Source organism: Channa argus, chromosome 4 (assembly GCF_033026475.1).
Source record: "Channa argus isolate prfri chromosome 4, Channa argus male v1.0, whole genome shotgun sequence".
In the NCBI taxonomy this organism is placed as follows: domain Eukaryota; kingdom Metazoa; phylum Chordata; class Actinopteri; order Anabantiformes; family Channidae; genus Channa; species Channa argus.
In genome coordinates, this window is record NC_090200.1 from 13,741,194 (window position 1) to 13,768,201 (window position 27,008).

General features: G+C 39.5%; 1 protein-coding gene and 1 non-coding gene across 4 annotated transcripts; both read left to right on the forward strand.

Moving 5' to 3' along the window:
- The first annotated feature begins 1,100 nt into the window (after positions 1-1,100).
- On the forward strand, positions 1,101-1,172 carry trnaq-cug (transfer RNA glutamine (anticodon CUG)). The gene has a single exon. It is a non-coding gene; the product is annotated as a tRNA-Gln (tRNA).
- Positions 1,173-4,726: 3,554 nt separating this feature from the next.
- dennd4a (DENN/MADD domain containing 4A) lies at positions 4,727-26,140 on the forward strand. Of its 3 annotated transcripts, XM_067502155.1 has the most exons (31): positions 4,727-4,939; positions 8,902-9,233; positions 9,436-9,682; positions 9,780-9,849; positions 9,927-10,096; positions 11,016-11,254; positions 11,371-11,437; positions 11,574-11,632; positions 11,739-11,883; positions 12,154-12,329; positions 12,685-12,785; positions 13,626-13,844; positions 14,311-14,456; positions 14,876-14,896; positions 16,321-16,454; positions 16,735-16,867; positions 17,181-17,387; positions 17,464-17,592; positions 17,716-17,860; positions 19,077-19,199; positions 20,398-20,508; positions 21,126-21,200; positions 21,293-22,134; positions 22,256-22,472; positions 23,009-23,100; positions 23,214-23,389; positions 23,551-23,938; positions 24,236-24,353; positions 24,618-24,780; positions 24,865-24,929; positions 25,506-26,140. In XM_067502155.1, exons 2-31 carry the CDS (start codon positions 8,923-8,925, stop codon positions 25,640-25,642), a joined length of 5,226 nt encoding a protein of 1,741 aa, XP_067358256.1. In that variant the 5' UTR covers positions 4,727-4,939; positions 8,902-8,922; the 3' UTR covers positions 25,643-26,140. The 3 variants fall into 3 exon arrangements, with proteins under 3 accessions (XP_067358256.1, XP_067358258.1, XP_067358259.1); XM_067502157.1 differs by lacking the exon at positions 14,876-14,896; XM_067502158.1 differs by lacking the exons at positions 24,618-24,780; positions 24,865-24,929; positions 25,506-26,140 and having other exon boundaries at positions 23,551-23,984.
- The last annotated feature ends 868 nt before the right edge of the window (positions 26,141-27,008 follow it).

Sequence of the window (27,008 nt, forward strand, 5' to 3'; positions counted from 1 at the left end):
AGTCAGGCTGATCGTTTTCACTTCTTCGATTTCTATAACCTATCCCAAATGTAGATCAGAATGTACATGGACACACTTAACTCCACGTAACTAAATCAGCCCTTTAACAACTCAGTCTGGACTAGTATATATTATGACAAAAGACTTGTCAAAATCAGTCTATAATTACAGAGGTCAGAACACAGAAAACACTTCTGTGTGGACATTTATTTCCACATTAGTATAAAGCTAAAGGTTTCCAAAGAAACTGAAAATTGAGAAAAGAGAAATGGCTGTTTTCTCCATGAGACAAATTGAATAGTTTTCATGTAGTTATCTCAAGGCCAACATCATCACAGCTTTCACTGATATATAGTAATCGTACAACTCTACAAGACAGAAGTTTACCTGGAATTCCCTTTTCACCTGCATACTTTGGGGTGATTTCACAACACCTATGTTGATTTAAATATTTACTTAAATCAGCAATATTTTGTGACCCATTTCCAGTTAAAAGTTATTTATGATTATACTGCTCACTTTCAGTTTGAATTGTTCACCCATGTTAAATGTCGTTGTTTTTCCAAACGTAAAATTACCGGGTCATGTCAGGTCAAGGTCTCACAGTCACACAGCATCATTGAGCACACAGTAAAAAGTCTTAATTATATGATTTTATGGAAACTGTATCAGTGGGTAGGCAGAGCAATAAACACCACCTCTCTTTACTGCAAAACAAGCTGAGCTCAATTCAATGATCATTTAATTGAACAAGCGTTAAAAAACTGCTACAACAATAAATGATCTTTCTAACACTTTGAAAATACTTTTATTTTTTGCAGATTTATTTGTATTTGAATACAACAGTTTTAACAACGTGTGTACCTAATAAACCGGCAAGTGACTTTTAAGAAAAGCTGTAATTCTTTTTTTTCGCCACTAGTAGGCAGACAGAGAAGCCGTTTGATAAAACCAGTGAGCACATTAAGGTCTTATTTCAGTTTAAATGTGTTTTTTCATTTCGTACATTTCCCACCCACTAAAATCATGTAATGATCTAAGAGAAAACAAACACCTGACAAATGAATACGAGTGAAATTTGCCACGATCAGTATTTAATTGGTTCCATGGTGTAATGGTTAGCACTCTGGACTCTGAATCCAGCGATCCGAGTTCAAATCTCGGTGGGACCTGCGACTTGTTTTCTCACGTTTACAACCGCTGTAAACGGGTGGAAGTGTCGGTTGATATACCATGAGTTAGTCCGTGAAAAATTCAAATTACAAATGCCTTCTTTATTAAGATTATTTCTGTATACTGTTTTTTCCCCACAGTAAACAATATACGGTAGGTAGAACGTTTTTTAAATTAAACTGATTTAAGCTTTTTTTTACATTAAGTAGCCATATTTTGTTTGAATGGCTGACACCTAACCAGTGTCACAACTTTACTGAGAGAAATAAGGTTTAATTTGCAGTGATGGATATTTTGAATTGTCTTTACTAAGTACATTTAGATCAACAGGGCCAGACTCCCAAAATACCATGCAGTATTGCAAGATAAAGTTATCTGCATTTTTAACATAATTGATAATGTCCTAATGACAGGCTGATTCACACTCATATTACACTCACTGTATCTTCTTGCTCTATTAACATTCTTGTTGTTAATCTTATATGTATCTATTACACAACAACTCATTGCTTTCTTGTTGTGTTTGCAAAAATTATAGTTCTGTTTTGATGAAATAATAATCAGCTTGAAAGTTCTAAATTGCCTGCTTAAATGCAGTCCTTGTGTAACTGGTAGCCTACCTTACTAAAATATCTCACTGGTGTACAGTAGAGGCTGTAACAATGGATGATCTGTTGCCACCTGCAGCAGTACTGTAGTTATTGACAGGCCTTGGTGATGGCTTCGTCTTAATATTCGCCTTTTTATGTGATGGAGTGTAACGCCTACAGAAGCTGTCTGTTTTGTTTTTGATCTACATCTCCTGAGCTCATGCTGGGCTTTGCGCCAAGATCAAAATGTGTCATGTGGTATCGTTGCTACAGATTCAGATAGGAATATCAAATGATACACTTTGAGAAGAGCACATGGGATTCTCTGCAGAGCACTTTTTACTTGTTCTTGTTGTTACAAATGGGATAACTGGAAGATTTTGCAGGCAGCCCTGTCATAGAGGGATCCACTAATTCCTGTTTATAAAATTTGATGTCAGAGAAAGTGGGGCAGTTCAGTTTTGTCTTGCAAAATGTCTGAAGACTTTACACTTAACCCGTCTGCAAACTTTTATTTCACGGTCATTGTAAGTTTCAGCAACTGTCTCTTATAATCACCACACAAGGGCAGTAGAGGGCAAGAAAAATAGGCCACATTGTCTCTGGCCTCAGGCACAACTGAATCTTCTCTACCAGTTCAGTTTTTAACCACAAAGAAGCATTCTGAACGTTTACTTCAAATACAGATACCTAATTTTAATCCCTGCATCTGGACAAAGTAGTGTTTAGTTGTAATCCTTTATACCCTTAAGTAAGGAAGCAAATATGTTGAATGTTTATACATAAATGATATTAATGAGAATTAGCTGATAGTTGAGTGACTGAGAAAGAAAATGCTTCAAATATGAAACTGTTTAAAAATAATACCAAATATTCATTGAGCAATGTTGGGGTAATTTCTTGGGAAAGACCAAAATGTTTTTGTATTCATTCATCTTCTAATGCTCATGTAGCTTTCATTTTTGTCCCCACAGGAGATGTTGGTTTCCAGTCAGTTGACATAAATCAGTTAAAGCAAAATATATTCTAGTACCAATAGTGAGACAATAGAACATATCATAACATTTACTGTTATAATATATATCCTGTCATTGTGAGGTAAAAGTAATTAGTTGCACATTTTTAACTTAGTACTGTAAATGGTGTAAGAGTAAAACAAATGTTGAATTTGGCCTGAGTTAGCTAAGAGGGTTTCTTTTCTAAAAAAAAATAATAATAAATTGGGAGAGATTGTGAGTTTTATATATTATTGCTTTGTTATCATTGAAACTGGGTTTTATCTGGCAATGTGAACAATGCAGTTGTTTGGCTTTTCAAGGGTTTTCTTTCTCCATGTGAGAATTTGTGTATGATTAAGGACACACATAAGGTGACTGGGAGAGGGGGGAGATTAAAGTAAATGGTTTATTAACCGTAGGCAGACAGACAGAAATTACCTCCAGAAGGAGGATAGGGAAATGTACATACACCGGCTGAGCAAACAAGAAATAAGGATATAACCTAAATACCTAAGTGAGGTGGAACTAAGGGACTAATGAACAACCAAACTAAATGCTAAACAAACTGACAGACAGAAATAAAACAAAGGGCCAAACCTAAATACTAAGACAAAAACTAACAAACAGGTACAAATAAACACTATACAAGGAATCTAAACAGAAGACCAAACCGCTACAAACAGGTTTCTTCCAAACCAACAAATGGCTCACTCTCCATGAACACAGGGGAGTGTAAACAGGCAAGTGATAACTGAGAGACAAACTGGGAGGGGAATGGAGGGAGAGCTGGGTTTAAATGAACAAGGGAACGGGTGAAAGTAATGATGACTAATGAGAATGAGTAAAGAAACCAAAAAGAGTAGGAACAGGAAGTGGGACAGAGGAGCTACAAAATAAATGTCCGTGACAGGAATTGGAGAGAGAAAAGAAGACAAACTGAAGTCCATTATCCTGACACTCCAATGTAGGACGGATGGAGCCTTTTACAGTACATGTCTGTGCCCTAAAGCTTATTGTGATATTATCCATTTGTGCTGATTGCTACAATATCTACAACTGCTATTGCCAGTGGTTGAAAGACATGCACCTAAAGTGCTTTACTTAAAAATACTTTTATGATACTTTTAGTTGCTTAAATATTCCCATTATATGTTATTTTTACTTATCTTCTACTATGCATTAATAATTATAATCCACCTTTGTTAAGGACAGAACAGGTTGGGGATATTTTGCTGAGTAGAAGCCCGTTTGGCGTTGCACATCTACAGAATCTGGTCCACTGGTAGTGCCCATAGTTAAACTAAACCTAGTGAAAAGGCTTTCAGTCACTGCATGCTGCACACTGCTTAAATCATCTCACACTGGAACATAGATTTCCCTCAATTGTGGCAAGTTTTGAAACTAAGATAAAGATTATGCTTTTTTTCTCTGCTTTTAATTAATATACCACTTTTATTTATTCAAAAAAATTTAAATAAAATTTGACTTATATTTAATTTATTTAATTCTTGTTTTCACTCTGTATTTAATACATATAAAACATTACACAATACACAACATACAAGTACAGTAAATTAGCCTTGCCTTTTGCTTTACACTTTACATTTGTATAGAAACAAAATGTTACAGTAATGCTTACAGCTGGTATATAGGCTTCTTTACCTGGGTAAGGAATTTGAGGTGGTACTTCTACTTGCAATGAACATTGAGTTTTTGTACTTCTGGCATCTTTCTGCCTTATAAAAATATCATAACAGTTCGACGAACAGTAAAACAACAACAACAACAAAAATAAATTAAATAATAATAATAACAATAATGGTTTGACTTCACTCTGTGTACGGTGAGTAGTTATGCCTAAACTTGTAAACAGACGGATGTTTCCACATAGATACCGACGTTCTTCTTCGGTCACCGAAGGTGTCATCAGTGACGTAGGTGAGGTTTGTAATCAGTCACGTGAACAGCGCAGGTCTGGATAAAGCGGTGCACGGCACAACACTGTCTAGTCGCGTCCGTCCATCTCACTGTGATTAATTACATTTTATGACAGAATATATTTAGGACGAGAACAAATTGACAAAAGCAAACACTGAAGAATAATATTCTATCAAAAGATTCATTTCGACGTCGACTGATATTCACCAGATCATCCTTCAGTCGTCGTGATTCTGGGATGTGAGTAGATTATTTTTTTATCAAGTATAAATGAAAACAGCGCTATCACACGAATACTGTCTCTGTAATGAAGAAGCATCTTGTACGCTAAGTGTTTTACATGTTGGGGTCATGATATTATCTGAGCTGATGGTTCTTACAAATTTGATTATTATTATTGTTATTATTTTAACGTTGGATCGTAAAAAATCGATACGGTAAATGTAAGGTTATGTACGTCTCGTAGAGCTACGTGCATTACGCGAGTAATTTATTGCATGTAGTGAGAAGCACAGTCTGTGTGTGATTCACTATATTTACAGTTCGCCCATTGGTTACAATGCAGTCATATGGAGGTTTATTTCATTTCATCCAGCGTAGATGCTCCATAAGATGGCTTCTTGTCATGTGGGCATTTGAGAAAACCGCTCTGTATTATTAACAGTTGGTCAGTTTTGTTTTTACAAAGGGCCGTTTGCCGGCAGAACTTAATTCAAATATCACGTTACCTGAAGACGGATTACAAGCGCTGCAAGCTCATCGCGCGGGGGGTCTTTCAGTATTTATCTAACCAGCAACACCTCAGAGTACCTTCTCCTTCATCTTTCTGCTCTGTTTATCTTGGGCGTGTATGGTTTCCCCATCCAGTTGGCAGAGTCCCACCCTGTCAAACATAAGGAATGCAAATGGCTAATGAGGGTTAAGGCTGTCTTCATGGCTAAGAGGGAACAGATGCTGAGTGAAATGTTGAGGTGGTTTTCTTCTCAGATCAAGGTGCCCATCCTCCCTGCCCTCCTGCTGTTAACACAGCATGGGTCTGACTGTCCATCAGCCCCTTTCTCTGTCTCATGGGCCACAGTTACAACAACTCTGTGCTGATCGCAGCAAAAGGCCTCTTTTTTAAATCACAAGAAAATGTTCTTTGCATGACTTACTATTAGAAATTGCAAATAAATAATACATAGTATTAGTATTACATTTTTTAAAAATAATTTCAGTCAAAATGTATTTTATCTCTAAAACCCTTTGGCATGTTTACTTTTTTTTATTGCATGGACACACAGAGGCCATGCACTGTAAAATACAGATGGTCTATGACAATGTGAGGAAGATGTGGTGACAGAGACTAAATCAAATCTTACAAATGCCGTGGCACAAGTGGTTAAGAAATTGTAGCAAAGTTGATTGTTGGAGATGACACATAAAAACAATAGTGGATGTGAATAGAGAAGTTGGCCAGTTAGCTTGCAAGAAGAGGAAATCCGCTATGTCCTTATTTGTCTGCTGTTATGAAGAAAACTGGTGAATGAAATGATTGCAGTTTCTGTGAGTCACTCAATCTGGTGTGAGCTAAGACAGGGTTTGCAGTAAGCGAGAAAGCAGGAAGAAGGTTAAAAATTATGTGAAAGATAAATTATCAAGTCTGGTTGGGTCAGATTTATTTATTGGCTTTTTGTCACTACAGCAGGTTTCAGGATTTTAGGCGCAGTGTTTGTAGATTTATAGGCTAAACAGTCAAAGTAATGCAATGATGTATGGAAACAAAACAAAACCTGTGATCTTGTGGATGCAGAAAGCTATAACCTTTCTAAACTAATGCAGCCAGTAGCAACCTGAGATACTTTTGGGGAACTCGGAAACATTGTTGGAGACAAAAAGGGAAGGCTGTGGACAGGCCTGGTCACTGACAGGCAAATTCCCCAAGACGTGTAAAATTATAATAGATAAACACAAAGAAACAGTAACAATTTATTTTTTTAATTCAGGAAATATCTGGAAGTATTCACATTAAAATTATTTTTTGCCTCTCCTAGACACTGATTTTCTGAACAGAAAAAACCTGTGGCAATTACACGGCCCACTAATCGACTTGTATTTAAACAGAACAATGTTCCCGAATGCTTTAAACATCAGAGTGAGAAACGGCCCACTAATCGACTTGTATTTAAACAGAACAATGTACCCGAATGCTTTAAACATCAGAGTGAGAAATGCTCAGCTTCACTTTTAATGTTGTTGCTATGGCGAGGATTAGATATCGTTTTAGGCCTCCGCTTCCTGTTGAGGGGGAGAAATAGACGCAATGGATGTCACGATAGTTGGAACTGGAGATTACATCTATATTTAATCCTGAACCTTCCAAGTATTATATGACACATCTGCCACCCCATTTATATTTGTATTGCAATACAGTACCTTCAGAGAGCAGGTACTTTACAGATTTTGGGACTTAGTGTAAATGGTGTAGCACATTAAAGGAAAAGTGAATCTACTGAGAGGAACAATTTAGACCTTTAACTTCCTTTTAATTTTAGGTTACTTAATAAAATGTTTTCCATTCTTTATAATTACTGCTGTGCTTTGTAGTGCCTCGAGTAGAAGCAGTGTAGTGGAAGCTTTTACGGTGAAAAGCCCATAATATATTCCCTTTTTTAGACAACTCAATGTAGAAAAATTAGGCAGCTGAATAGTAATGCTGGACTACTTTTCTTTCAAAGATTGATTACACAACTCATACCACTGAACAAAAGTGGCATGTGAAATAAAAATGCTGTAAGACATTATGAATGATTTTTATGTGTTTTGTAATTTAATAAAATCCAGCATTGGAGAAAACTAGGGAAAGATTAAAAAACTCTTTGCTATTTGAGTTGCTGAGTCACGGGGAATACCCATAAGGCCAACGCTGGATCATTCTGCATCAAAACAGCCATCAGCTAATCAGGGAACATTGGACATAAACACTCTGTAGACTGAAACAACATCCATGAGCAATCTGGTGGTGATGAGTCACAGTCTCACTGATGTACAGAGAAAACAGGCTAGCAGAACAGAAAATGTATTTAAGTAAATGTGATGGTGAATTTGTTTTGTTAAAAAGCAATAGATAAAGAAGTTGACTGGATGTTGTTGCTTCTCTGACCAATTGCAGAATAACAACTAAATCGTTGTCATTCTTCAGCATGGTAGTGGAAACGTTGCCTCATACTTACTGCTACACATTATCTTCATTTTTTCCGTGCTTCCATGTGAGCAGTCAGTTTCACACCCTGGGCTTGCAGGCAGTGCTTAGCGTTCTGTCCCATAGCACGACTACAATGAGGAACAACACACAGAGCCATTAACATTAATGCCAAAGCCCTAAGTGGGTGAGATATGGTCACAGCTTCTTGTGTGCCATGGTTCCTAGCAATGACACATCCAGCTCAGACAAAGGGGATAACTTATGCTAACTCCTCATATCCCAGTGGGCAAAATAATAGGCAGCTGTTTATCAGAACTGCTGTGAGAGATAAAGCAGGCTCTTCAACTGAAGCATAATAAGCTAGCCCAGCACTGAGGGAGCTTCCAGGGCTCCATGGTTTGTGATAAAGCTATAACAAGCCCTCTGTCAGCCGCTCCCGCTATTCTTTTCTTTTTCTTGAGATTGTTGAGTGCAGAATAGACGCTGTCTGAATATTACCTCGCTAAAAGCTCTAAAAAAAACTTTTTGCTGCACTACAGTTGCACCCTCTCGTTCTTTCCCAGTACTCATTTATAGTTCCCATACTTTTCCCATCCACAAGTCATTTTTCTACAAAGGCATGTGTTTTATTATATATAATCGGTCATGGCATATAGCAAGGTCATTGGTCTCTAGCCCTCCCATATTTCTTAGTGAAGGCTGTTTTGCAGACAGGAATGCATTCTAAATGCTTTCCAGCTGCTCTCATTATATTTTGTTCTTTCTTTAATATGTAATGTATTTGTAAGGTAGGTAATGTCTTTATTTTACATGCTTCAACGTATTCTACTCCCATGTGTAATGTAAGAATAGGAGCAGTAAAAAAAGTAATACAGTGTGTCAGGAGAGTTACTGTGAAGGTGATACTGTTTTAGCAAGCTTAATCCACACAGCTAGGTTATTTCTCGGTGAACAACGCCTATTTTCCTCTTGTTATATGACAGAATACATCTCCCCTTTCCCTCTTTTTACTTTGCAGCCCACAGTGTGGGAATGGGAAATGATGGAGGATAAAGGTCCTCGTGTAGCCGATTACTTTGTAGTTGCCGGCCTCACTGACTCATCCAAGCCTCTAGAGGACGAGCTGCACTTTGATGATGCCGGTCCCAAGTCTGTGAAACCCAAAGCCCCCATCACCGACGTAGCTGTGGTGATCCGCTCCCTGGGTGAAGAGGTACCTTCAGGTTTCACCTGTATCGAAAGCAGCCCTTCAGGCCTCTCTGCAGAGCTCAATGGAGCCAGCCTCCGGGGCCCACAGATCTTCTTGTGCTTCAAGCGAGGCAGAGATAAGCCGCCACTGACAGATCTTGGGTAAGCAGTAATCCTCAGTCACTGACCCTTACTCACCCAGCAGCACTAATCACTTCTCTATCTTGGGTCACTCTAATCTGCTCTTTAACATATGCTTAAGTCTGACATCTCTTCAACAAATGTAGTATTACAGCTTTTCAGTAGTATTTTTTTATGTCTTGTTTCAAGAGGATCCTATAAAAAAAACTGCTCTGTATTTCAGAGTTTTGTATGAGTGGAAAGAGAAGTTGAAGCCTGGATGCCACATCGTCCAGACCACACCCTCAGGTCGCCCTGCCAACATTAGCAGCTCATCCTCCCAGCGCATATACATCACCTACCGCCGTGCCCCAAAGAGCCAGCCCCACACTTCATTGGCAGTCACCGATGTTTGCATCATCATCCCCGGTAAGGGGGAGACGCCCCCTCATACCTTCTGCAAGGTGGACAAGAACCTCAACAGCAGCATGGTGGGATCAAGATCAGAGAACACTTTTATTTTTCATGCATGTCTGCACAAATTACTAATTGATTTGTGTTGGTCTTTGTCTGTTTTTCATATTCCAGTGGGGATCCTCAGTCTACCTTTGTTATAAGAAGTCTCTTGCTAAAGCAAACACAATCGCATACAAAGCAGGTAAGGTGACAAATGTCATCATATTATCTTACCTCTGTGAGAAGGTTAATTTATAAAGGTTCTAATGTGTCCACCAGGTCTGCTGTGTAGGTACCCTGAAGAGGACTATGAGTCCTTCCCTCTGCCTGAGTCCGTCCCTATGTTCTGCCTGCCCATGGGGGCCACAATTGAGTGTTGGCCAGTGCACACCAAACACTCCCTCCCTGTTTTTTCTACATTTGTGCTGACAGGTGCCTCTGCAGAAAAGGTAAAACAACCTGCTTACATTATAGTTACCAATAATCTTGTCCCTTGGTTTTTGAAATTACACTTGTGTGTTTTAGGATACTTCTTTTGTGTGTGTGTGCATGCGTGCATGCATGTGTGTGCATGTGTGCGTGCGTGTGTGTATTAATAAAAATGTTTGCACTGAATGTTGCCAAGAAAATTGTCACTCCATTTAGTGTCTTGCTAAGTTTCATTTTCATCATCATTAATTAAGCGGTTCCCACAATTGTAGCATCAGTGTTCTGCTTTTCAATACACTAAATCTCCTAATTGCTTAATTTCAGCCGGCTTCTTCATCTTGATCGCACCCTCTGCAATTCTCAGTGCATTAGTATCCCTTATGGATTAATTTGTTGATTTACTGCAGCATTATATCTGAGAATACCAGACAATCTTATTCAACTACCAAACTCTGACTGGAATCAAAAATAGTCTAAAGGCAGTGTTTGGAATACCAAGAGGTTGTTAGCCTTTGAAAGCAATGCAGCATAAAAGAGTTTTTGCAGCTCATCTTTTGAATAATGGATATCTCATGCACCACTTGGGCTGGTGGGCAAATTTTAAATGCCTAAATGCCTCAGTGCTCACTCTTTCTTCCCTGCAACCTCTAGTCTGCAGGCTACTCTCCCAGCACTTCATGCCTAGAATGATTTGTTTATGTATTTGAGAGAAAGTACTTCAAAGGACTGAGCATGACTTAGCTCATTTATTATGATGAATATTCTCTAGTGGAGCTGCCACAACAGCTTACCTGAATAAGTTATTTCAAAAGACCTCTGACTATTGTGGTGTGTGTGTTTTGTAAAGTTTGCATCCGGATGTTAACCATTCGTTTTGTGTGTGTGCAAGTATTCCTAGGCTGATCATCACACTCTATATTGTGATCCCTTTGTGTACAGGTTTACGGAGCAGCCATCCAGTTCTATGAGCCTCACTCAGAGGAGAAGCTGTCGGAGCGTCAGCGGTCACAGCTCAGTCTGCCAAGCTCTGATCTCAGCTCTGATGGGACCAGAAGCCTTTACAGCAACAAGAGCATCTGTTTGCTTTCCCACTGGCCCTTCTTTCAGTCCTTTAGCAACTTTCTCACTTTTCTCTACAGATACTCCATCTCTGGACCACATGCTCTGCCCATTGAAAAGTTAGCAAGTTTAACATATTTTACATTTTTGTTGATGTCTATCAGAAATGGATGAAGTCTTCATCACAGGGCTGTGTGCATTTCCTTTGCATTAACATTTTTTTTTTCATATACAGGCACATCTCACACTTCATGCATAATGTGCCATTTCCCTCCACGCAGAGACCACGAATCCTTGTGCAGGTGAGCTGAGACTGACATTTGATGAGTGAAGTAATGAGTTGACCTACATTAGTGGATTAAACACGTCTTTAAACACACTTTAACCATAAGTGAATTCCTCCACCCAATGATGCTCTAACAATTTTCTTTCTCACAGCTGTCACCACATGACAGCCTCATACTGAGCCAACCCATGTCCTCTCCGTTACCTCTCAGGTCAGTAAACATCCCATCAATCTAAAAATAAAACATGTAAACATAGGGTACATTTTAAATGATCTGGAACATTTGGCTTTAATTGTTTGTGTTTTTTGGGCTTTAGTGGTGGAAGCCTCTCCACATTACTCCTGAATCTGGGCCCGAAAAATGCAGCCACTCTGCTGGTGTTGGCAGTCACAGAGCACAAGATCCTGGTGCATTCTCTGCGTCCAGCTGTACTCACTAGTGTTACAGAGGCCCTTGTATCTGTAAGTGTTTTGCTCTTTTCCTTACCTTCCACTTGTGAACAGTCTCAGTGATGTATGAACTTGAGGCTGAGGTACTGATAATCAGGGATGTTCAGCAGCTGTTATTAAAAAACCTTCTTCAAAGAAACGGGCAAATAAAATTCCCCAAACAGAGGAAGAAATAATGATTGCTGAATAGCTCCCTCTTCATATGCTCACAATGTATGTTTCTATTACACTAATGCCTTGTACTGATGGATACGATGGTACTGATGTCTCTTACTTTTTCAGATGATTTTTCCCTTCCACTGGCAATGTCCCTACATCCCTCTCTGCCCATTGGCCCTGGCTGACGTTGTCAATGCACCATGTCCTTTCATTGTGGGTGTAGACTCCAGATACTTTGACCTTTACGTGCCCCCAACTGACATCAGCTGTGTTGATCTGGACACCAATGCAATCTCCCAGTAAGTGATCTCAAACTGCAATGTCTGTCAATAGATAGGGACCTTCAGCTTAAAGAGACAGTGCTAAAAATCCCTTTTGTCATCAGACCAATAAAAACTTTTATTGGTCTGATGACGAAGGTTCTTCTCATTGTAATTGGTCTCTGTCAGTGAGAGCATCTCTTATATTACTATAGGAGCTGGAATGTGAAATATTTATCCTGTACACAAATGCATATTTGTTACCACCAACCTCCCAGCTCATTTCAAAAGCTAGAGATTAAATTGTCAGTGAATAAGTCTTGCACCTTCTATCTTTTTGCAGTATTTCTTGACTGTCCTCCCATGTAATAAAAACCATATGGTGTGCTTTCAGTAAAGATGACAAGAAAGCTCTAACGTGGAAAATACTACCGAGGAGAGCCTGCAAACAACTTCTGAATACTCTGAATAAGCTCTATCAGCAGCTCACTGAGGGTGAGTCCAGTATAATGCTGTATCATATGTGGTTTTATGAATAATTTATTTTGGCTATTTTAGGCTGTTGAGTCAGCCTGTTCAGTCAGTTTTACAAGAAAACTAACACAATGCTTACACTGTTGTATAAACCAATAATGCTTTGTGCTTCCCAGAACATAGTGTGGATTATGAAATTTTGTGTTTATGGTTCGCCCACTCTTCCTCAATCTACTTATTCTCAATTAGTCAATGACTGTGTTTCCTAGAATAGTTTTTATAATTTTCCTAAAACATCTTTTCATGTGGCTGTTTATGGTCTGTCAGTGGAAAAAGCAGAAATATCTTCCTCTTCTTGTCACAGTTCAAACATCAATAAAAATTAATTCCTGCTCAGAAAAATCTTCCTTTGAGTGTCACAATTACATTTCTCATGATGTTTTCTGCTGTCACTTCATTTTTGCCTAAACTGGAAAGATTTGATGACTGGCCTAAATGTATCCAGTTATACTGAAACTCACTTTATAAACAAAATACACCCTAAATGGGTGGGTTTTACATTATTTGAGCTTTGAGCTGTGGATCAGTGGGTGCCACCTCTCATGGATGGATGGATATTCACACATAGTTCAAATCAAACACAGTCTCAGAGCTGCTTACTTGGCTTTTTAACCTTGTTAACAGATTACTTTTCACCTAGTTTTGGTCACTGCGTGCTTGTCATATTGTGGAAAAAGTACTAGTTAAGTAATCTGAAACACAACATTTCTGTCTTGTGTGGCTTTCTCAATGTTATGTGTCATTTTGTTCTTTCTCTCATACATATTCAACATATAAAGTACCACTGTTTTTTGCTCTCAGGTGGTCAGTTGAACCGTGAGGATGCACAGATGGAACATACAGTAACTGACAGCGAGCTCAATGGAGGTAAGAGTCTCCACACTCTGGAGCTGGAGATTCAGGAGGCCTTCCTGCGCTTCATGGCAGCCATCCTACGAGGCTACCGCTCCTACCTGCTTCCCATCACCCAAGCCCCCTCTGAAAAGACCACAGATGCCAGTTCCCTCTTTGACCTCCAAGGTACACTTCAGGCTCAATGTTTAAAAGTCTTGTACTATAATCTCAAAACACCCTGACAAGCAGTTATTTCCTTGCCTTCATGTGATTTAGTGCTGAAGTGGGTCAGAGGGTAAGGTCTGAGTGCTGCTGCACCACAGTTTCACCTAAATTACTGCTGTAATGGCTCTAGTGATTTAGCTTAAGCCTTAGTGGAAATTAGGCTTGGTTGACAAGTCAGAAAACCGCTGTGATTAATAGCACAATGTCCCTACACATCTGTGTGCTCTTATGCAAGCAGAGCCGCAGAGAACAACTTGTTTCATATCACGGCATTAATTTCCTCTAAATGTCGGTTGAGTCGGCATCTTGACCCTGCAGATGTATTGCAACAACTTCAGAAGCCAATGTCCAGTTTTATTATTATGACATGGATTTAAGCATGCCCACTCGTCATGTTTGCCATTACACAATGTGTTTTGTTTCCTAGGTTTTCTGAAGAGCAGGGACCGCTCCAATCAAAGGTTTTACTCTCTCATGACCAAGACCCAAATGTTCAGCCGTTTCATAGAGGAGTACTCCTTTGTCAGTGACAAAGATGCCAGCCTGGCTTTCTTTGATGAGTGCATTGATAAGGTGAGGCTTGAAACTAATCGTTCATTTTCCTGTATCGGAAGTACTGCACCATGGTGCAGTTGTAAGAACAAATAACTATTCTGGCCTCCATCTGTTTGCATAAACACTCAGGAAGAAAGAGAGCAATTTAGAGAAAAGACTAATCACGGTATTCTCCCAATTAGGATGTCTTATTGAAGGCTTAGCTTAATTTATTAGAGGTAATAAGCAAATGACCAGAATTAATAGAAATAAACAAAGAAATTAACACTCCAACATCTCCCTTGAGGCTCCTATTATCAGCACTAAGCCTTTCTCATTTATATTTCCCCTTGTTCTTTTCAGTCCTTTTTTGTCTTTTCCTTTTCTCTGATTTTCTGCCTTTTGTCTTCTCTCTTTGCTGCTTTGTTTGTCTTCATTACCACTGCCTGGTCTTGTAGCTATTCACCACTGGAGGCAAGGTAAGCTGCTTGTGTTTCCCTTGTCATTTGCAGTGTTAGTGAGGGCACCTATGTATAAAACTTTTTAGCATAAGGTAAAATCCTAATCAAAGGGTTTTCCATTGCCTTTAGTGCATGACTCAGCTGAGGGCATTTTGTTTGTGTTCTCATTCTGAATAAATGAAAGTGGGGTAAGGAAGGAGTGTAGCTTAATAGCACAGAAAACAGTCTTGGTTGCAAATATGTTCTGTTTGTGTCAGCAATGTGCTTTATTGAACCATGTGCCATTAGAATGAACTGCTCAGAGAGGTTACGTCCAACTGTTACGGACTCTGAAGCCTCAGTAAAATGTAATGTAGAAGAATGAAATACAGTAGAAAGACAAAGATGGAAGTGATAATCCTTATTTGGGAAAATGTTTAGCAAATCCTGCTGGATGTGACTATTCTTAAATATTCTCAGTTGGACAGCTAATCACTTTGGGATTTGACACATCCTGCCTACACATGTTTTGGAACACACAAAAAAGACACAGCTTCCCCCTTTGTTCCCCCCCAAAAAACAACTCTATGTGGTTAAAAATGTGTGCAATCTGGAAGTCACATTTACATCCTGCTATTGAGAAGTGGAAGCATTGATTCAGTCAGTGTCTGCTGCTGAGGTTGACAACAAGTGTGTGATTGAGAAAGATTGGTTTGGTGTAAGAGGAAGGTCAGCAAGAGGAGGATCACTGAGCAGAATTGAAGCCAGGTCAGTTAGAGCCAGTTGACTGAATCATCTACTTAACTGAGTAGAATAAACCCAATAATGCAGTGCCGCTAGGGAGCTATTCAGCTTTTCTGTGAAGCTCATATTTGAGATTAGAAAATTATTGATTCATATAAGTCAGTTGATTGCATGTCAACATAGTAGGCATTTTATAACAGCAGACAGTTTTTCAGTGGTAATTTATCCCTAATAAAGAACATGAAGGCTTTTCCTTTTAATTTTTCTTTGTGCTGCTGCTTTCTCAGGCACACAGGCAACAGGGCTTTGAACACTGTTCACCATGCAGATTTCAGATTTGAGCTGAAGGAGATGTGGCAGTTTAGTATCATGCATTGCTGCCAAAATGGTACAGTTAAATGATTTTGTGTCCCTAGAGCAGCATAGCATGAATTTTGCCCATGTCACTGCCATCTGGATTAATTTAGTCTTGGAGATATATGATCAAGCCACAGCCTTGGCAGTGCCCCTTCAGATAAACGGAACTGGGACACACGGGCCATATTGCTGTAGATGGTCTCATTAACATCTCTTTGCCTTCACTTATCCTCATTTCTGACTTGACCCAGTCTGAAGGGCCAAACGGTATCAGATGGCCATGAGTCTGTAGGCAATGTTAATTTATTTATGTTTATACTATAGCACAGCAGTGACGAATGCATGTTTTTCACGCAAAACAGCTGGACAGTGAGAGGCCAGACGATACCAGACTGATCGACCTGGATGAATCCCACCGGAGTGAGCACACAGTCTATATCAATCCTCCAGAGTTGCCTCCACTGCCACAGGGAGAGGAGCATCCACTCTGCTATAGGTATTACACACTGTTCACCCAATCTCACTGACACTGGGAGCATAGAGTGCAGGTCCTAAAGGAGAGACTTACATTAGCATGAATTGCTTTGATTGTTAAAGAAATTGTCACTGCTTTGAGGCTTGTAAGCTGGAACATTGCTTTCGGTTTCTTGTGTCATTCTCAAGCTTCCAGGGTGTCTCAACTATTGTGCATGTCCCTTAGCTTGCCAGTGTTTATGTGAGCTCCAAGTCTGTTTATTTCATGGTATATGAGAGATGATACATATATTCCTCTGCAGTTACTCTGGGTTTCCTGTGCTGAATGCTGAACTTCTGGAGCCACTGGAGGGGCAAAATACTCCATCAGCAGCCATGGCATCACGTCATAGCAGCCCAGCCAGCCCTACAGCCATTTTTAAACGTTCTAAACAGGTCAGCTGTATGTGTAGTATGTTTTTCATAGACCAATAAGTAAATGGCATCACATTTTACTCAGTCTGAGGTTAGTGATATATTACTATAGCACAAATTGAATAAATAAAACTCCTTTGTGATTTTTGGATTTATGAATATGCATTATTTGTCAGAGTTAATCCATATTTAAGTTTGTAGCCTAAAAATAAAATATGATTATTTTGCTGCACCAATTGTTCATTATGATTGATACCCATGTAAATGCAAATACATACATGCCAAAAAAAAAAAAGATAAAGCATCTTAATATGTCATCTTCTTTTAATTTCAGGAGATTAAATCAGCTCAAAGGATGGCCAAAACCTATTCATCTATGCCTCAGATGTGGTCCAAGTGTCTGCTGCGCCACTGCTATGGCTTGTGGTTTATCTGCCTGTCAGGATATGTGGGAACCTGCCACTCTAAAGTGCGAGCTCTGCGTACAGCCTACGATGTGCTGAGAATGATGCAGGACAAGAAGCTGCAGGCTCCAGATGAAGTAGGAAGCTGCTCAGTAAATTAGTAATAGTAATAGTAATAATCTTAACAATGAAACTTATTTATTTTTGTCCAAGGTATGTTACCGTGTGTTGCTGCAGTTGTGTGGCCAGTACAGTCAGCCTGTCCTGGCTGTCAGGGTGCTGTTTGAAATGAAGAAAGCTGGAGTTCAACCCAATGCCATCACTTATGGGTACTACAATAAGGTATGTGCTTTAGGTGTAAACATACATTCAAAAATTACACACTGAACAGGCTTATTTAGTTTTAAACTGTCAAAATCTTAGTTTATTCAAAATCTTACAGTATATGAACATGCTTTGCTTCAGGCTGTGTTAGAAAGCACCTGGCCCTCGACCACCAGAGGAGGCTACTTTCTCTGGGGAAAGCTGAGGAACGTGATCCTGGGTGTGCTCCAGTTCAAGCAAGCAGGGAGAAAACAACAGACTCCACAGAAAGACCCTCAGCTTTCAGGTAAGAATACTAATATACTGACTCCAAGATGCGTCATTTTTCTGACATGATGTTATACCCCCTAATGTCCACATCAATGTAGGCAACCGTGATAGTATTTTTCATTTTATTGCAATGCATCCACAAATATGTGGCCATCTTGCTGAAAAACCACTGATTATTTAGCTCATTAATCCTTGAAAGCCCTACACAGATGCAGAGTGTCAAACCATAGCCTGAAATAAACACAAGTGAACAGCTTAAAGAGGAACATCATTTAGTTAACACTGAATGGTAATATATCACAAAGATTACACTTGTAAAGAATGAAAACAAACACGTATACACTTGTTTCTAACAAATGAGTCGTCCACATGTGAAATCAACGTGATTTTTCAGCCACAACATAATTTGAAGCATTTATTGCCCAATATCAGCATGATACAAGCACGGTACATCCCACACTCGCCCACTGACTGTATACACATTCTGACAGAAACAGAAGGAGTCTCTGCTTTATTTTAAATACTGTAGCATTAATCCAGTCTTAAATTGTCTGGGATTGCATAAGGTTCAGCAGTAACTGCTTTTTAGTTGCACACACTAAGGGGAGATCAATTTTGCATGTTTAACTGTATATGCAAATGAATGTAATCCTGTGGGAGTCTTCATGACATCTTTCCTGGTCTCATAACACGTTTTATCCCCACTCCTCCAGTACCTATTGCTCCCAAGCTTTATTTCTTAAGACACTAATTAAACAGAGTGTAAAGGTTTTCATCACCTGCAGTTACAGCACACAGATTGCTCTTGATTCCAAATTCCCACAACACCCCAGTGAGACTCTTACTGCCATAATGGCATGATATGCGAGGGGTGGAAATTCATGCTTTACACCAGATACTGTAATGTTTTTGTTGTTGTTTGTTGTCTTTGATTTGATTTCATTTACTTCACAAAAGTTTTGCTCAAAATTCCATAAATAGAAAACCTGAACATGTTAAGTAGCGTGATCCTTGACTTATTTTGGTGTAATTTACTTTAATTTACAAATTTTTATGAATATTCACATTTTTAAATTATTGAGTGCTTGTGTTTGAGTCTTTTGGCTCTCTGGCAACTTTTTATACAGCATGTCTGAGTGATAATATAGTGCTCTTATACTAGCTGGACTCTGGTCTGTTATTTTTTTAACTGTAACTCATGCTTTTTTTTTTCTTACTTTATCTCCTTTTAGACGGAAGTGATCTTGACACAGTCAGTCGTGGCAGTTTGGATAGTGCTAATGATTCTGCTGAACGCACCTCCATTGACACTGATTTCACTAAAATGGACTCCAGCGATGATGGATTTAGTACAGGTAGAAACATTGCACAAATTCTTTTTCACTGTCATTGTTTCACCCTATTGTTGCTTCTCTTGCATTTTAGTTTCTCACTGATTTGATATCACCACCTTAGAGGGGTCCAAACCCCATGATTCATGAACATTCATTTTGTGTCAAATGTCACTGTTCTCCCAAATTGTTTTGACATCACCTTGCACATTCTGCAACACCAAAAAACTAATTACATTCCAATGGCCTTTAAAAGTTATTAGGTAAGATATAAACCAGGCAATCATAAGGATGCATATGCACATCCATAAAATGTTTGCATGCCATCTTGTCTGCGATATTTGATTATTCTACAAGGACTCCTAAGAGGAAGACTATTTGCTATGCCTATGTAGATTAATGGAACGGATGGGGGCTGGTGGCTTAGTGTTAGAGCATTGGGTTTGGATGCAGAAGGGCGTGGGCTCGAATCCCTCCCCACCTGGTGTGGCCCCTCCCAGCAACCAAGGACCACCCTGGTGCTGGTCCCGAGTTCGAATGGAAATGGGAGGGTTACGACAGGAAGGGCATCCGGCATAAAAACGCATGCCAAATCAACATGCAGAACACGTCCCACTGTGGGGACCCCCTAAAGGGACAAGCCGTAAACTAAATGTAGAATAAAGGAAAAAATTGGCAATGACATACACTTATATGCATGTATTTTTTTCTCGAGGCGAAATACCTCAGAGGGTTTTATTTACAAGTGTTTGTTTCCTTTTGCCCTTTGCTCTACATTATGACTAATGAACTGCTACAATGGAGACAACATGGATTTACGTGATCTATTAGCAGGTTAAACCTCTTATACTAACATTATCATGGATTTATAATTCACAACTTGTCTTATATTTGTTTTCCCCAAGCACTGAACAATTCAGTAAAGTAGAAAATTAGTGGGAATAGTATAAATAACAGTAAGGCAGGTTTCTACATTTTCCTGCAGTTTGACCTTGTGAAAAAGATGCAAGTTGTCTATTCCTTTCCTGCTCCTACCTTTCTATTCTGGGAGTGTTGTGTGCTTTAGGGAATGTCACCACACTCTGCTAAAGGAAAAATTCTTAGATCAGCTCTCTTCTAAAGCATCCATGGAGATAGCTGATTTTTGATTCACTCAGCTGTTTCTGAAAGAGGAAACAGTAAGGATTTAATAGGAGTTGAGTTTCTTGCTTTTTTTTTTCAGGTGGACAGTCGGACCAAGGCTACGATTCACTGTCCAAAGAGGAGGAGAGAATATGCGGCAAAGAGAGCGACGGCATATCACTTGTGGAAGACAAAGGACAGAGGCAGTCAAGTGAGTTATAGATTAGCTGCTATCTTTAATCTCTGACTCTTAGTGCCCATTTCTTAAGCCGTGAATCATCGCATACAGACAGCAAAACGAACATGCTCTCCCTTTTAAAAGCTGCTGTATCTCATCCCAGTGTGGGTGTCCTGCACTTTCCAGCAGCCCATTCGCTGTTATATTTAGATGTTTTTTAAAAACAGATTGTGTTGATGGACATATCTGTTATTTAAGCAGGTTACTGTGTGCACAGCAGGGTTTCTTGTGAGTTTTATTACAAAAACATGATGTGTCTAACGTAACCTGTGTTCTAAGTTAAGTGATTAGTAGTCTTCACTAATTGGTGAGATATTTTTAAAGTCTTAATTGTTATAACTTTATTTTCAGGGATAAATTACCAAAGTCATTTTTCAGATATCTCTGCTGCCAGTTCTCCCCTTCTCCACCTATTGTAATTGACATAAACTGCAATGCTCCAGCAACCTTGATGCATTCAGATATCTAATCTGATTAACAATTTAGAATTCAATATTGTTTTTAGAGATTTGGATAGACTGCCCATATGAAAAAATAATAATTCTTAGTTTATTATCTCTTTAACAATTTGATAACATTTACATTTTCAGCACCTGAAATTGAGATTCCAATCAGCACCATATCTCATTCTACTAGAAGCTACAAATCAATAGATGCCAATGCAGGTAAGATTGGTTCATAGAGATGATTGACATGAATCCAATATATTTGTGTAAAACAGTGCCACAGATTTTCATTCCTTATATCTTTGTCACAGGCAATAGCAGCAGGCTGGGTTCCAGCCCATCTAATGACACCATTACGTGTGCAGCTCTGCCAAAGACTACCAGGCCAAAATCTCTAGATTTGTCTGGTGGCCCTGGAACTCTCCGGCTTACCGTGCCTCACCTCAGCTCACTGAAGCAGCATCACCTAGCTGCTGACAGACTGCATGGAGTAGAGGAGGAGGAGGCGGAGATCGATAAACAGAAACCTATGGTGGAGAGGAGTATGAGCTTCAGTAGTGCACTGCAGAAACCAGGTGTCTCCATAGAGAAGAGTATCAGCTGCAACACTGCATCAGTGAGGAGGACAGGTATAGAGATGGGCTTTGATCCCCTGTCACTGATAACGACAGAAACGGTACAAGAGTGTGACCAGACCAACACCGGCACACCCACGGCCCCTCGAAACTTAGCTGAAGAGATTGAAATGTATATGAACAATGGCAACAGCCCTCTGAGCAGCCGTACGGCCAGTATGGACCTACAGAACCCTACAAGCCCCTTGTTTCGCCCCACATCATCCCCTCACACCTCCCCCAAACTCCCCACCTTGCTGCGCTCCAACACACACCTTTCCCTACCTGTCAAATCCAAGGAGAGGCTAAGGTCATCCCCGTCTCTTCCTCTAGGTGCCTCTAAAAAAGACAGGGAGAGACCATCCTCATTAGTGTCCCCCTCCTCACCTACTCCCTCCACCTCGTCGTTCTCCATGGACTCCCTCTTCACGCCAACCCTGGACATATTCAAAAGCAGTGTCATATCAGCAGGGAAGGGTGTGGCTGAGAAGGCCAGCCGACTCTATTCCCGTCTATCCTCCCAGACTTCATTAACACAGGTTGATATTTTAATATTTTTGATAAAGAAATAAATAATATTTTTGATAAAGAAATATGTCCAACATAACTGCTGATCATTTGTTATTGTATACACCTTGAATTCTTATAACATGTTTGCAGGATGCAAACTGTGACAGGATTAGTGTATCCTCGATGACCTCGGGAGAAGCAGACTGCTTCTCACTGGTTGATAATGACTCCTGTCTGGACCTAGATGGCTTCACCTCCCCCCAGCATGGCAGCATTTCCCGACTAAGAAGGAGTCCTGTTGTGGGCCATACCAGCCTGGGCAGCCCCGGCACCCCTGACAGAGTGTTTAGACACAACTCCTTCTCTGGTTTGTTATACTTTGCTGCTTTTGTTAAAGTGAAGCTGCTAGTTTTTGTTTTACATTTAAATAGAAGTGCTCACGTTAGAACATTTTGAAAATATGTGGTTGGTCTTTATTAAAATAATTCCAGTTTAAAAAAAAAACATCACCGCTTACTGCTAGCTCCTTCAATCACAGTTTAAAGAAGTGAGTTGGTTTTCAGCAAAATACCTCGTGACAGTCTAAATTTAGAGTAAGAACAAGGCTCCGTAATGGAGAGAGTTGCTCTGTGTGAGCTGCTCTGTGGGAAACTAGGCCAGGGCTAATTCTGTGTGTAGGCTTTTCTGTACTCAGCCAAAGGCCTTATGTTGAACATACACATAGACTTGCACACGTGCAAGCACATTCACATGCACACAGACACAATTCACTTAATCAGAAAAGTTGATTGCACTGTGAAGAATATGTTGCTGCTTTGTTTTACTTTAACACTTGCACTTTATTTGATTCAGATTTTGGCTTTGTCTTATGTGTCTAATTGTATAATCCTTCATCACATCCAGGTGGTTTGGCACTTCCTTCTAAAACTCCTCACACTCAAGAACTCTCCCCTGACACCACCCACTTCCAGCCCACTCCTAATTATGCCATAGAGGTAAATTCTTTGCACATGAATTCGCTGGTCAGATACTTAGCTGACTCACTCTGCCATATTCGAGTCTTTCACTGTGTCTAATTCCTTCCTTGTCCTGGTGCTTTTTGTTGTAGGTGCTGATGTCCAGTTGCTCGCTTTGTAAGACATGTGACTGTCTGGTGTATGATGAAGAGATCATGGCTGGGTGGACAGCAAATGACTCAAATCTCAACAGCACTTGCCCCTTCTGTGGCACAGCCTTCTTACCTCTTCTCAATGTGGAAATCAAAGACCTGCGACCAGAGAGCAGGTAAATTCTCTCTTTACACACACTTGCTCAGTGCAGTAGGTTAGATTGTCTATTTTTACAGTCTCTGACACTTTTTCAAAAAGCAAATACAAACACACTCAGACAGGACCTTTTATCCCTTGTGGCCTCTTTAAACATATTCACTGTGTGTCTCCCATCAGGTCTCCTCCTAAGGAAAGTAATCCTGTTACAGAAGAGGACTTGTCTGCGTCACTCAATCCTGAGGCCAAAATGTCTGCAACAGACTGTGCAGCTACGTCATCTTCAGCTCCCCCACAGAAGCAGCAAAGCAGTGGGAGTGCTGTGCAAGCTGCCTCAGCCTCTACATCTTCTCCAGTGACAGTGCCCTACCTGAGCCCCCTGGTATTGTGGAAGGAGCTGGAGAGCCTGCTGGTGAACGAGGGCGACCAGGCCATCTCCTCCCCGAGTATCGTTGACCAACACCCCATCGTCTTCTGGAATCTTGTGTGGTACTTCAAAAGGCTGGAGCTGCCAAGTAAAATGCCTGGTCTTATTCTGGCCTCCCAGCACTGTAGCCATAGAGACCAGGTAAACATGTGAAGCTCATCAAGCCTATCAAGCTCAACCAGATATAGTTATGTTCAAATTGACCAATTTTAGTTTTTTTTTTTTTCAATTTTGCTATGGGTAGGATTGAACAATTTATAAACCTTTGTAGCCTTAAAAAAAAGCAAAACACTGAAGTGCAAAAAAGACTTTCTAAACACGTGAAACCAAATACTTTAAAATTATTGTAACGTATATTACAATTCTACCTGTAGGGCTGATGACAAGTGTAATACATCAATAATCAATATTAAACAAAACATATTTTTCCCCCCTCAGATTCCTCATACCAGTTCATCTGAGGACAGTAAACAGGTTCTTGTGAGAATCATGTGGGACAACCTCAAGTTGCACCAAGACAAATTACAACCCTGCTATGTCCTCTGGAACACACACTGTAAGTTATTACAGGTTATACTTTATCAGGCTAAAATTTATTATGCTCAAAAGGTGGTGGTACTTTCAGAAAATTAGGGAAGTTTGAAGAAAGGTCAAATTTTTACATGCAAATCGAGCAGTGCATATAAGTAACAAGAAAATCATACATAATTCAGATCAGGACTCCTATTAGTCGCGCTGCCTTAACTTTTGCAGTTGATTTTGATTATTAATGACAAGCAAGCCTTTGATTGGGGTGACTTTTGTCTCTCTTTCTTTGCAGGTGCCAATTCCCTGGTTCGCTCCGGGCTTTGTGAAGAAGGCCAGCTCTTCACTGTAGAGCTACTCCAGGGTTTTGTGAGAAGCATTAAGAAGAGTGATGTCTATCAGCCCATGAGCCAGATCATCCAGCTGCTGGGGCCAGAGCTGGGTTTTAAGAGACAAAGGTAAGGAAGAGCACATGGGGTCATATAGGGAAGATGGTGTGAATGGAATGTCTTATTAATTCTGTCTTTTCCTTTCACATAAAGGAGCCTCTACAGAGAGTTATTGTTCCTTGCTCTGGTTGCTTTGGGGAAGAACAACATCAATATCAGTAAGTTTACTTTCAGCGACCAAACATTAAATGTCAGTGTCAGTCTCAGTCTGTTGGTTGGGTGCTCCACCACTGTTGGATTTTCCAACAACAGGTACCAACATCCAGATGATGAAATTTAATGACTTTGGTGATGTGTTGACTTTTCCTTTAACACTAATAACAGGTCAAAGTTTGAAGTTGTCCTCTGAAATGTCACAAGATTTACCAGATAGATTGCCTCGAATGTACAATATGTTTGTACTCAAACGACTCCCTAAATTGAACTTTTCTAGCACCATCATCACGTCAGAAGTTCGGTTTCCTTCAGCATGCCAATAATTACATTCCCATCAGCCTAATCTGTAGTCTGTGTTTGCTAAGTAGCAAATGTTAGCAGGTTTACATGCTAAACTAAGAAAACAATGTAAACGTTATATTACAGTAACTTAACTTCTGAATTATAGCAAATGCCTTTGCAAGCAGGTTACAATCTCGATGTTGGCATTCAATTAAAGGCACTGCTTTGTCCGGACACCTGCAGCCTCACAGCCAGATTACTGTCCACATGTTTAACTAACAATCATTTCATTCCAGATGCCTTCGACCGGGAGTACAAGATGGCATATGATCGCCTCACCCCCAACCTGGTTAAACTGACACACAACTGTGACCGGCCCCCTGGTCCAGGGGTCATGGAATGCAGAAGGACTTTTGGAACGCCCAGCCTGTAAACCAGTTCTCTTCTACTGTCCTATTATGATTTTCCTTAAACCACAGTCGCTGCTGTTTTATTTTTTATATTTTGGACTGCTCTTTAGACTCAGGACCAGCTCACCTGATTTGAGCACAGAGCTCTTTAAAGCACAATTGGGAAATGACACTCAAAGTAAAGAAACTGCCATGAATTTCTTAAATACTGTTAGAGCTAAGAGGCATGAAGTGACAGGCCTTGTCTTTGTAAAAATCCACAGTATTTTCACTATAACTATACTAAAATGTTTGTACAGCTCATTATTCAGTCTATTTTATGACTTTGTTTCAGAAGCTGTGAAAAAGTATGTAAATGTATCATCATCCCTAAATTTGTCCGTGGTCCTGGTGACCTTGTTAAGACTTTTGTCAAGTGTCTGTATATTAAATACTCACTTTTAGGCTTTCATGTTTTTACAAAGCACTTTGACATTTAATGAGCTTTTGCCATTTGTTTTCATTTACGTAACGCTGTGGCCCAGCACCCTGTGCTTAAGTGACTTTTTATTTGGCCGCTGCGGGACAAACTGCACTGTTTATTATTTCCAATGCAAATTATTTCCTCCTCATCTGCACCCTGTAAAACCGGCAGAGCCATGCTCAAATGCCTGAAAACACTTAACTAGGTAATACAAAAATTCAAAAACATTTCTGAATCAAGAAGAGTATTTAATTAATGTTACTGCACATTTATTATTGTGTCCTTTTTGTACAATATACTGAAAGATCCCAAAAGGGAATAATACTTCTATGATTTCTCAATAGTTTTTTAAGGAATACCTGTTTTGTGTTAAATGGGACCACTGAGGATAGATTTCCTTAAAACATTACAATCAAACTAATAGTAGACTAAAAAAAAGTAAAGTTAAATGTTTTGTTGGTTTAATCAACAAATTTTTCCTTAAAGAAATCAATTTACTGACACAATAATGGATCTATAACAGAGTATTTGATTCTAGTATTTTGTATATTTCCTTAAATGTCTTCACTGTACAGTGTAGGTCAGTTTTAGACCGAAAAACAATGCACTGTTTAATGACATTTAGACACTAATTACTAACTGCAAAAAAAGTAACGTTTAGCAAATTAAGAGATCAACAGCTCTGACCTGCCCAACTTCAAAATTACTGTAATTGTTCACTGTGTTGATATAACAAATATCGTATTATAATATTGTTTATCACTATGAAAACAAAAAACTGCCTAGATTCTGTTTGAAATGTAGTGTGATGCAGCTGCACAGCTTATTACAGGATTAATGATGATACAATGCTGGATTTCATAAGACACCTGCCTCATAGCATGTAAATCTGCATTTTAACCACCTTGTAATTTGTAACCAGTGTG

What these genes read in the sequence shown, in the direction of transcription:
- dennd4a (XM_067502155.1), top strand. Translation starts at nt 8,923, where the DNA reads ATGATGGAGGATAAAGGTCCTCGTGTAGCCGATTACTTTGTAGTTGCC. An exon ending in CAGGTGCCTCTGCAGAAAAG is followed by an intron (nt 10,097 to 11,015) that starts GTAAAACAACCT and finishes CTTTGTGTACAG; the next exon opens with GTTTACGGAGCAGCCATCCA. An exon ending in TTCCCTCTTTGACCTCCAAG is followed by an intron (nt 13,845 to 14,310) that starts GTACACTTCAGG and finishes TTTGTTTCCTAG; the next exon opens with GTTTTCTGAAGAGCAGGGAC.